Source organism: Sphaerodactylus townsendi, linkage group LG15 (genome assembly GCF_021028975.2).
Source record: "Sphaerodactylus townsendi isolate TG3544 linkage group LG15, MPM_Stown_v2.3, whole genome shotgun sequence".
Classification (NCBI taxonomy): Eukaryota; Metazoa; Chordata; class Lepidosauria; order Squamata; family Sphaerodactylidae; genus Sphaerodactylus; species Sphaerodactylus townsendi.
The window spans coordinates 9,519,392-9,531,831 of NC_059439.1; the positions used below are offsets into that span (position 1 = coordinate 9,519,392).

At 42.7% G+C, this 12,440-nt stretch overlaps 1 protein-coding gene across 1 annotated transcript; it reads right to left on the reverse strand.

Annotated features, from left to right (window-relative positions):
• Positions 1–1,078: 1,078 nt before the first annotated feature.
• LOC125443930 (keratin, type I cytoskeletal 13-like) lies at positions 1,079–11,316 on the reverse strand. The gene is made up of 8 exons (XM_048516309.1): positions 10,957–11,316; positions 9,506–9,588; positions 8,179–8,335; positions 7,935–8,093; positions 6,437–6,562; positions 4,801–5,027; positions 2,950–3,083; positions 1,079–1,455 (listed from the first exon to the last, which is right to left on the reverse strand). Exons 1-7 carry the CDS (start codon positions 11,299–11,301, stop codon positions 2,975–2,977), a joined length of 1,206 nt encoding a protein of 401 aa, XP_048372266.1. The 5' UTR covers positions 11,302–11,316; the 3' UTR covers positions 1,079–1,455; positions 2,950–2,974.
• Between the last annotated feature and the right edge of the window lie 1,124 nt (positions 11,317–12,440).

A 12,440-nucleotide genomic window follows, 5' to 3' on the forward strand; every position in this document is an offset into this window, starting at 1 on the left:
TTCATTCCAATTTCAATGCACCTAGCAGCTGTATTTTTCTATGTGAAATCATAAAATCCACTTGCAAACAATTGTAGGGTGTGTTTTTTAATGATTTTATATTAGAACGAATAACAAAATATAAAAGTGAGCATAAGGATAGATCTTTACAGATTAAAAAGAGCAAAAATGCACATCTTTATAAAAAGGAATCTTGACATTTGTTACATTCCAAGTTTTAAAACGTCTTCCTTATCAATCATCCTTTGGATTAACATTTTTTCTTTTAAATTTAATTTTCTTTTTAAAAACAGCTACTAATCTTTAAATATACTGACAATAATGCATATACTAGCAAATAATAGAATATAATAGTTGACGTGCATTGAAAGTGGATTGGAAGTGCATTATTCAACGTGTGTGAAAGCACCCAACGTACTGGACACCATCGGAGAGATGCAGATTCATCTCCCTGCTTTGACCCACTTGTTCTCACTCAACCCAATCTAACTCACAGGATTGTTTGTGAGAGGGAAAATGGCATCTACCCAATTCATATATTCCACCCTGATATTCTTGGTGGGTGCTTAATATATAGGGAGTTTAGCAGTGGCCTTCCCCAACCCTGCTGCAGGAGTTCTCCATGAAAAGGAGATGCCAAAAGTTGAGTTGGAATCCTGAATACACAAAGAAGCACTGCCTTTTTTTCTGCAGCTGGGCAGACGGAACCCGTAAGCTGGGATGGATGTGGTTTCCAGAGTCCTTGGCTGCCTAGTTGGTAGGCCAACGACTCTAGCAGCAGGTGGGGCTGCTGGGATCACAGGACCAAGTTATGCCCAGAAATGGAGAAGATGCAGTGTTCTTCTTGGGTCACCTGTAATGTTAGTTGGATGTGAGGCTTGTCTCCTGCACACTGGTACCACCCCTGAGGGCTGCATCTACGTCATCAACCCCACCATAATGATTACAGTCTCATAAATTCAGCAGATCAAACCTAGCTTTTCCTGTGACAGTTTTATAAGGTCATCTTGCAGGGGGACTTCACCTAAAGTGTGGGGTGACGCAAATTGACATTGTGCAATACAAATTAAATGTGGCATCTCATACGTCAGCTGACCCTTCATGCTGTCAGGTCTTTGGGGTTCAGTTGCAACCAGCAAAGCCTTTATTAGACATGAATGGGTTAGTAAATGAACTGCAGGACAGATTTATTTGACGAAGGTGTTTGCACAAGCTAAAAGCAAAGAACTGGTCAGGTGCAAAGGAGACAGGTGGAGGGAGGCACTTGAGCAACCTTATGACTAGATGTTAAATAGTTGCCTATTGGACGATCAGGTGAGGGCTAAAATTAGAAGCAAACTGATGCCTTCTATTCTCCTTGAGTGGCTTCCAATAGCTGTGAACTAGAAAAAAATTGAGTGCCTTGATCAATCAGTTGCTTTTCTGTAGAAGTATTCTATATGCTTCTGTTGTGCTCTGTTGAGAGAGAGGGGAAAAAAATAAGAATTACCTAAAAGGGAATCTTTTCAGATGCTACAAACTCTTTTCAAACTCTTTCAAATTCTACAAACTAGTTCAGTGGAAGTCCTTCTCCATTATGTTTTGGCCTGTCCTTTATACACTGAACCTAGGAATAAACTCCTGGCTAATATATTTTTCATAGTCTTTCATAGTCTTGTTAATGATGGCTACTGTTCCAGAATTGATTCTCATTCCTTTGACTTTTAATTATAGTTTCAATGAGAATTTTTATGATGGGCACAGTTTCCTCCCCCCACCCCGCCCCCGTCCCTGGATTTATATCCCCCCTTTCTCTCCTGTAAGAAGACTCAAAGGGGCTTACAAACTCCTTTCCCTTCCCCCTTCACAACAAACACCCTGTGAGGTAGGTGGGACTGAGAGAGCTCTGAAGAACTGTGACCCAAGGTCACCTAGCTGGCATGTATTGGAGTGCACAAGCTAATCTAGTTCACCAGATAAGCTTCCACAGCTCAAGTGGCAGAGCGGGGAATCAAACCTGGTTCTCTAGATTAGAGTGCACCTGCTCTTGACCACTACACCACGCTAGGTATTATCTGCATATGGACAACATCCCATTCCAAAGCTGTGAATGATTTCTCCTAAAGGCTTTATGAAGAGGTTGAATGACATGGGGGATAATATTTGCACCATGGTGTAGGTTTCCACAAGGTAACTCCCCCACTGAAGATAGTTGATCTACAACTGCAATCTTATGAGTCCGACCTACGAGGAACTATTTAAACCGGACCAAGGCACATCCCCTGATACCTACTTCTGCCTCCCAGTTCTTCACTAGGATGATCTACTGTAGCAAAGGCTGCAGATGGATCCCAACAAAGAAGCATGACCTTTGTCAGGTGGAGGTCATCAACTAAAGCCATCAGAGCCATCCCTGCCCCATAGACTGACCTGAAACCAGATTAGAAAAGGCCTAGGGACCATGAGTTATCCAGGAGGACCTGGAATTGATCCACTACTGCTCTCCCAATTACTTTGTTAAGAAAGGGCAAAGACTGGGCAATAATTATCTACATAATTTTGTCTAGGGGTTTTTTTTAGCAGTGGATGGAGTCTGTTTGAGAGCTTGAGGGAAGGTGCCAGTTAATGATCTGTTGATAGCCACCACAGGTTCATTTATATGGTTCTTACAGGATTTGGATAGCTAGAATGAGCAAGGGTCCATGTGGCAGCTTTCACACATCCCAAAATCCTGTCAAGGGAGGCACGATGGCTGAAAGAAGATGAAAACCCAGAAGTGATGTCACATCATCAGCTTTCAACCATTTATTTTTCTTCTGCCACCGCAGCAAATACCAACTGGGTTAGATGGCAACATTTCAGGCTACCAGCACCTCTGTTTTTAGAAACAAAGAACAGCAAATATTTGTCTGAATCTTCTAGTGGGACAGAGTAATGGCTTGCTCCTGTATAGCATAATGTGTACATCACCTGGTCCGTTCGGAGGCAGACATGACTAACGGCGGCATGTCGCTTGGCTTGGTTGGCATTTGGTAGATGGAACACTTTTTTCCCCTCTGCTCCCAGCTGAACATGGGTGTGTGACTCCTGCTCCCCCTCCTCTTCTGTGAAAAAGGAGATAGTTCATATTAATGATGTAAAATGTCTTTACATAGTCCAATTGTCTGGTCTCTCGACCAGCTGATCTTTGCTGACTGTAGATTTTACTTTAGTTTTCTTCGCAAGAAAGCCGTCAGACTGGCTCAAAGCAATATTTATCTAACCTGCTTTCACTTTCCATAATTTGTGGAACTGATCGACCTTATCTTAAAAAAATATTGTAGTTCTTGCCAGACAAGTTTTAAACATGATAAGAGTCTGGCACACTTCAGCGTAAGAGGATCTCAGGAACTCATGAATCCAAACACTAAGGCAAAGTGAGCATGGTTTATGGGAACAGGAACATTTGGCTGATGGGGTAAATCAGAAATGACATGCCCAAGAGTGTGTAGGGTCTGCTAGCAGCATTACTAGTCTTTATAGCATGAATAGGTATGATAACAAAAAGATTAGATCTGGGTTGCCTAATGCAATCCCTGCACGCATTAGCGGCATGTTGGTGGCAGATTTCCTACCCTGTCTTGCCTTCCACTCATCAAGTCACTGTGTGGGTCAAAAACACAACATACTATGAATTTCTCTGTTTCTACCAGTAGCCAGCAGTTACATGTAGTGATGACAGTATATTACATTGCATAGGGGTCCCAAATGATTTGTTTGACTGTCTGGGAACCTCAACACAGAGATATCATTCCCCATGGTGAGCTTAATGGGCAGTCCAAGACTCTAGTTTTGAACATTTCATTGGCATGTTCAGGATGGCATTTTAATAAAGGGATTAGAGTGGCAGTGTATTATATAGCTCAGGAGAATTTTAAAAAATGAAATAGGATAATAGTCTATTGTAATATTTACTATATGTATCAGCATGCTTTAACCACATTGTCTTTGACATTTGTAATCCACTCACTGCATTACAGCAGGTCTTTTAACTACAGTCCTAGTTCAATTACAATTATTGGCTGCCTTACCTTGTACAATTGAACACAGACATGATATAAATATATATGTACACACATACATGTATGTTGCAATCTGCCTTAACTCTTCATGAGAAGCATGGCTTGTAAGTGAAGTGAATAAATTAATAAAATTCTAGGAATGCAGAAGCCCTGTCCATTACATTCTGGGCATTACATTCTGGGCATTACACACTGGGACAGCATGCTAAGAGGATCCTCTCATTATACAAGGTCATCATTTTGTATGAACAAGATGACACATGTATTTTCCAGTTTTGTGCACCCTACAAGCCGGAGTTTCTAATCACACGTGACATACCAGAACTGCACTTGCCCTGTTCACATGAAATGGTGGCCATTCATAGCAAGAGCACATAATGTGCTTTTCTAGAATGTGAGGGAAGAATGCCAAAAATATAACTTATGAATAGGAGTTGCTGCTATCTGGTATGGGAAGTCAGTGTGATTGTCAGATGTGCAACGAAGAGCCGCTCCCACAGTCAATCAGCCTGTGGCAGACTTCAAATAACAAACAGAGGGGCAGATTGAGGGGGTCGCATGCCAGAAGCGTGTGAAGGCCTTTTGCTCTGCCTTACATTTTTAATGCTTTTTTTTAATATGTAAGAGTTGTCAGTGTCATAGATGTGTGTATTCAATTGTACAGGGGCAGGGGACAAAAGAAAAATGTTCCTGCTGGGACAAAAAAAAGGACAAATCCCCCTGGAAAATTTTAGCATCTGTCTTTTGTCTACGCACGCACTTGTCGTCTTGCTGCCCTGCTTCTAGCAGGCAACGGTAGGTCTGAATTTCATACTCCAGCCGGTTTTTAACACTCAGAAGCTCTTTATATTCTTGATCCTGGTCCTCCATTTCCAAGCGCAGCTCTGCCAGTTGCTGCTCTGTGCTCATTATCTGGCCCTGTATTTTGGCTAGATGGTCATTGTAGCGGCCTTCTGTCTCAGCTAGCGATGCTTGCAGCGTGTCTCTCTGGGAAACAACAACAGCAACAATAGCCAGAAGGCAAAATCTGCAATATATGTGGAAAATAGAGCTTTCTTGGGCCAGAACCAATGCAGAAAGCAAACAGATGCAACACTGCAAGAAAGCCAATTCTTTGATCTGCCTAGAAGAGAAAGGCCTTGAGAATTGCTTTCACTATAGGAGACTGACTCTGGGATGCACAAATCACTACTGCCCGTGCATGGCTATCTAGATCCAAAGTACAACCTACAACCTCATACCAAGATATATTTCTTCACTGCTGAGACCAAGGTGGTGGAACAGAGACTACAATGTATTCTGGGGTCTTTCATTGTTATTGTTGACCCCTCATTAGTGCCTGGCTTTGAAGTCTGCAACTTGGAAGACATACTGTTGTTGAGGAACAGTGGCACATTTGCCTAGGGACAGGGGTACCCTCTGTCCCCAGGCACCACTGATTTGGTTACGTGCAAAATCGCTCCCCCCCCACGTGACCAGGAAGTTGGCAAGGCAGCAGGAAGTCCTGCTGCCTTGTCATCTTCTGGTGCCCTTGGCCCCGACCATGTCGTCATTGACATGGGCGGGTCCAAGGAAGCCAGAGGACCCTCCCAGTCCCCGCCCCCTCCCGGCTTCCACCTTCAAGCCAGGAGCCGGCAGTCCCTTCTGCCCTCCCCTCTGGGGAGGACAGAAGCAACTGGAAAGCTCCATGCTGGGGCCTTTGCTTTTATCAGCTCGGGGGCATGACCCCATCCCAGGTGTAGCGGGGTGGTGGTGGTGGTGGTGCTGGGAGAACAGATTTCTCTGGGTGCCATTTCCCCCCGGTACACCTCTGCTGAAGCAATAAACCCTTCATTCTGCAACCCCCTCAATGGATTTTAAGACAAAAGGAAGTTCAGTGGATCTGCTACTAGCCAATCTGGAGGACAGAATTCACTGCTAGATAGATACATTGCCGGTACTGTGGGATGAGCTGCTCAGTCATCTCGGGATCAAGCTGGTGGCTTAATACGATGCAGTAAATATGCTTCTGTCACTCCATCATACTGAAAGCTTGAGCAGCCTCAGTTTGTCTTGGGGCTGTGCAGACAAAGGAGAGATTGTTTAACCCTTTAATTCAATTTGGTTTTGCTAATGTTTTTTCTCCTGTGCAATGCGAACAGCAGTGCAGAGGACCCAGTGTTGAATAGCAAAACGGAGTGGAAGTAGCAGGGTTAAAGCCATTCTTTCTTTCCTCCATGGTCCCAAAGCTAATTGAGGCTGCATTCGATGCTCATGGAATAGTCCGAGGACACCTAGTGGTATAGCATAGTAGTAGCTATGGGGCAAGCAGATCTGTCCTGGGATGGGAGAATGCTATGACTTCCATGTATTGCAAGACTGAGCAGTATCATGCTTGTCATGCCATCATCACTTACCATAGTGCACTTGGCTTGAAGATCAATCTCAAAGCCTTGTAGCTGGCGTCTCAGATTAATGATCTTCTGCCTGCCGTCTTCCACTTCTTTGCTGCTGGTGCAGACTTCCTGGTTCACCTCCTCAAGCTGCAACACACACTAGCCATTTATGCACTTGTGGTCTCCTTCGCATTGGGCATTTATTCTCTTTGGGTTGGATTCTTGGATACGCAGATGTTTCCCCCTCTCCCAAACTCACCACGCGTCACATCAGAGAATCTCCACAGTTTCTGAAACCTCTAAAAGCATGACTTTTCACGTCCCCTATATAGGGGACGTGAAGGAAATCAACATGTATTTTGGTTTCTTTGGGTTTTCTTTTTCCTTCTGGTTTTCCTCACCCACATAGTGGCAATTCTTCCCACTCTTCTGGCCACAACTTCAGAAGGACTGAAAGGGTTGGTTTTTATTATTAATTTTCATGTTGAGAGTCTTGAACACTAGACCTTCAAAATTGACTTAAAACTAACATGGTCTAGTTCATTAATGTTAGACCAAACACACACACACACACCCCAAAAGGCAGCAGGCAACCTCCCCAGTTGGAGATTGCACAGATAGAACAAGAATAGGGGGCAGGCAAAATGGAAGATTGGCTCAGCTGGGGACACTTTGCAGCAGGAGAATCCCATGTTTAAACAAAAAAAAAAAAACATTGAAAAGCAAACAGCCATGAGGTAATGCATACCTAAATGGTCACTGAATAAACAGCTGCATTTTCAAGACAAAACATACTTATTAGTTGTGCAGGGAAATAGAATTGTGGTGATTTGTAAAAACAAAAGCTTCAGTTAATGTCTGGCCCTTTCTGCACGGGCCAATAAACCAGGGTGAGAGGTGGGTTACATGAACCTGTCCTCGCCCCATGCCATTTGCATGACTGGCTGTTCTGTGGACAGCCATCCATGCGAATGGGGCACACGCCTTCGCATGGAGGCTTGTGCCATTTGGGGTCCCCAGGCTCACAGGTAGGCAGAATTGCCCCCAGGGCCATGTTATGGCCCATTCCTCCTGTGTAGCTGCGCAGGTAGGAGCCGGGGGGTGGGGTGGGGGCTGCAATTCTCTAGTTTGATTCTCTAGCTGTGAGTCACATTAAAATAAAAGAATAGCTGAAAACGCGATTCTCAAAAAACCCACCCTGTGACCAATAGTGTGAGTGAGGGGTGGGTTAGACCCATGTTGGGGGTGAGAACAGTGCAAAGTTCCCACCTGGGTTTTATCCTGCCCTTCCTCTGCGTTTATTGTCCCATGCGGAAAGGGCCTCTGCTTTAGTTGTTCATTGATAGAGTTGTTAATGTTTTGCTTTTAAAAAAAATCCAAGTTATGCAACCTGAACAAATATGCAAAATTTGCATACATTAATTCAAACTCCATTCTCTATGTTGCTTTTGCTAACCCTGGGAAAGACACTCTGCTCACCACCTGTTTGGCTTGGCCAAAAGGGTTTTGCCATCTTTACCTTGCCTTTATACCACTCTGCAACTTGTTTGCGGTTCAAGTCGATCATTGCTTCATATTTACGTCTCATATCCTCCAGGATTTTTTTCAGATCTGGTCCAGAGCAGGAGCTGAGTTGGACATTGATGTCACTGGTCTGTTTTTTCAAGGACTTCAGTTCCTGCAAGAACAGCTCCTCTGATTATAATGCCTCCATTGTGGTCTCTTTTAACAGGGGGAGATATTTGGGGGAACAGATGGGTTACCTCATCATGGGTCTTCTTAAGATTCCAAATTTCCTCTTGCAACAATTTGAGTTCAGCCTCCAAGTCCAATTTACTATGGGTCATTTGATTCAAAATGGGGTGTAGCCCATTAATGTCAGCTTCCACATTCTGACGAAGGCCATATTCCGTCCCAAGTCTAAATTAACAAGAAAGGAAAGTGTTCTGAAGATGATGCATCTGTTGGCTGGACTTCTTTAGTAAATGTGTTTATTTCTGCAGTTCTCGGGTTAAACAATTTGCATCCAAAGCAAATATTGACACCTACATTCACATACAAAAGCACAAACAGCAGAATTTGAATTATTCTTGTGCTTTTCCTAGAAGAAACAGCCAAAGGAAGCGTTGGCTCCAGCCACATTGTTTACTCAATCTTCCTATGCCTGTTCTTCCTATCCCCATGTGGTTTTTCAGAATACATATCCTTTTCCAGAGATCAGCAGAGACCCTTGCTCTAGAACAGGGGTCTGCAACCTGTGGCTCTCCAGATGTTCATAGACTACAATTCCCATCAGCTCCTGCCAGCATGGCCAATTGGCCTCCTTTCCATCAGCAGAAAATCTGGTTAGATTCAACCTTTTGTTTCACATTTCCTAGTAGTTAGACCAGTATTCCTGACCAATGTTCACATCCAATGTTCATATCAAACTAATCCCACTAAGGTGTTTGCCTCCCAATTATTTAAGCTTTGAGACTCCTCAAATAGGTCATGAGAGCTGGCATACAACAACTGAAGACTGAATTTCAAGTGTTTTGTATTAGGAAAGAATGTGTTGATAGGACATTCTGTCCCACTTAGTACTGTGCCTCTAGTTGGTCCTGGCTAGTATTTGGATGGGAGACCACCACAGATTACCAGAATTATGATGCAGAGGTAGCAAATCACCTCTGAACAGCTCTTGCATTTAAAAAGCACTGGACTCTTTATTCAGTCTTTATTTTATTTTATTGGATTTAAACCCTGCCCGTTCCTAGCTGGGGCTGGGCTCAGAGTGGCTACTATCCTGTATATCCTTCTGTAATTTCCAACTGCAGATGCTTACTTTGCGCTAAATTTTATGTTAAGCTACTCTGCCTGTCTAACAATTGTTGTAAGCAGCTACCACCCACTCTGAACGAACTGATTATTACTCTTTTAATTGGCGCTGGTTTTAATCCAGCCATTCTTTATAATGCCTAGTCTCCTTCCAGCCCATTTTTCTTTTCTTAATATCAGTGCATTAGCCTAACGGAAGGGCACAGATGTTAATTTAGGAATGTCTGAAAGATTCAAAGATTTGTTATTTGGAAAAGAAGGGTCAATACTAACTTCTGTTTCATGTCTTCAACATTCATCTGACTGTTGTCTATCTTGAGAAGGATCTTGTTGTTTTCCACAGATGCACAAATAATCTGGGAAGGGAGAGAGATGTTAAACAGGACATTTGTTTATGTCTTTAAGTTTATACTATTCAAAAACCCACTGAAGAAATACAGTGTAGAATCCTGAGGTGAAAGTCTGGACTTTCTCCTTTTAATGCTCGCTCACATTTTTTTAAAAAAATCTCCCTACAAGTTAAATCTGTCTTCTATCCAAGCCCCTAGGAATTTTTAAATTCATTTTATTCACTTAACGTTGGCAGAAATGACCAAGTTAACTTCATTACTCAAAGAAAATAAGTTAATTAAGTTTATGGACAATTGGAAACCCTTGATAGAGTAATTAGACAGAAAACAATAAATTTATGATTACTAGTTAAGGATTGTTAAAATAAGAACCAAAAAAAGTGAGACTTTTATCAGTAACGATGCTAAAGATGTAATTTTATCTCGACAGCTAATGACCAACTGCTAAAAAATGCTTTTAGGGTTAATATTCAGCACAGAAGAATCTGGGAGTCCCTATCGAATAAGCACTTTATAATTTGGTGATTTTTTCTTTGTGTGTTGCAAAGATTTTGAAACTCTAATGAAAAATTTTAATGCAAAACCCCCCAAAATACATGTTACAAAACCAGTTATATAAATGACAAAAAAAAAATCAGTCAGCCAGCTAACTCTTTTTAAAAAGTCTGATTGATTGGCTCCCATTGAACGATGTATTATCAGGGCTATATTGTAGTTCCCCTCCCACATCATTGAAGTACCTGCCCCATAAGCCTGCGGGAGAATTGTTTTCACCAACTATGCAGAAGCAAAAGCATTCGCAAGGCAAGGCAAGGCAAGGCAAGGCAAGGCAATGAACCTTCCCCCACAGCTATTGTGCAGTTGCAAATTTGCTCAGCAGCTGTTTGATACAGACAGCAGAAAATGAACACATCTGAAATCTGGACCAGTATGTTCCCCAGCTGGACATTTTTGCAGTAAAGTTATTTGCATTCCTAATGTAAACCAGGGGCTCTTCAGCCTTTGTCTGAAACTAACCTCGATGCCATGCCTTTACAACTACATAAATGAAATAGCTAATCACATGGGGCAAAGAAATCCAGGATTTTATTAAAGAAACAAAAAGGTTTCCTTTGTAGAATATATTGTCGAAGGCTTTCACGGTCAGATTCAACTGATTGTTGTGGGTTTTCCGGGCTGTGTGGCCGTGGTCTGGTTGATCTTGTTTCTAAAGTTTTGCCTGCATCTGCGGCTGGCATCTTCAGAGGTGTATTACAAACAGACTTCCCTCTGTAATACACCTCTGAATATTCCTTTGTAGACTTCCATCTTTTCATGTGCAACAACTAAAATGCACAAACCTGTGAGTATGCAATTGAAAGAAGATGCCCTTACCTGGTTTTTAAGCTCCTCAATGTGTTGATAGTAGTGGCTATAGTCCTTGGGGTCACCAATGGGCCCGTGCTGGTCAACAAAAGCTTCGATTCTGGCTTCAATGTCAGCATTTTCGGCCTCCAGGCATCGGACTTTGTCTAAGTAATTGGCCAGACGGTCGTTGAGGTTCTGCATGATCGTTTTCCCATCAACGGAAGAGAAAACGATGTCACTGTGACTGGGATCACCACCCATCCCAGCAACAAAGTGGCCAACTATACCACCGCCAACTTCAATGAGGCCATCACTATATCCAAACGGAGAGTAGCCATCATAGCTGCTTCCAGGAAAACTTCCCGTGCTCATTCTCCTTCCATAGCTCCCACCAACAAATCTGCCGCTACAACTGCCATTGGAAAAGGTACTTCGGCTAACCCCATGGCTACAGGGAGAGCTACATCCAACTGGACTTTGACAAGAGAAACTGCCTCTCTTGCCATGGCTGGAAGATGCTGAAGGAAGTCTGGGCCTTGTATTGGAGCCAGTGCTGGCACCGTTCCTCCCCAGAGTGGCAGTAGCGGGCTGAGAGCTACTCTTCATAACAGTGGTGATTCCCAACCAATCCAAAGCAGGCGTCAAAATGCAGAGCTTCACACTTGACCAGAGTGCAGGGCTGTCATCCTTGATCTCAATTTATATCCTTTCCTAGGCAAGGGTGTCACCACCAGTGGAAGCATTCCTTTCTTCTGGCTGGATGAGTTCCATCTTATCCTTTAAACTAAGGCGAAAAAAATCCTAGAGGCCTTTTGCCTCCAGATATCTCAGTAAACAAGGCAATTTCTTTAAACATCAACCACTCCTTTCTAAATATGTTACTATACCAGTAAATCTATAGTTGCATAGAATCATTAATTTTTTAATTTTTTCACTTAGGAAAGGGAAATGGAACCTCCTTGAAGGAAGCAATTCTCCTTTTTGCCCAAGTCTTCTAAGATTGGGTGTTGTCATGATACTAGAGCATCTAGGAATGCATGCTGCAGTAGATGCAATCAGAATATTTGAAAACACATTCTGGGCCAACTGGTCATACCAAAGAGCCTCCAGATATTCCCACATGAGGTAACTTTTTCCACAGATTAATCTACCCAAAAAGGGAACAAGAGAATTAAATCAGTGGTTTATTGTCCTGCAAATCATCAAGATTCTCTTTCTTCTCCCATAAAAGGAAAATTGCAATTTGTTGAAACCTTAAACTGAAAAATTGTAAAAAGGAAAAGGTCAAAGTAGTGCCCTGTGCAAACACCGGATCATTAACTTACTCATGGGGTGACACCACAGCATGAAATTTACTATGCAGATTATGTTTACAGGGAGGTTTGCCACTGCTTTTCCCCAGTTATCTACACTTTACCCCCAGCAATCTGAGTACTCAAGTATGGATCAGCCTTGAGCCAGCTACCTGAAACTGACTTCCATTGTGTTTGAATTCAGATCATGAGCAGACC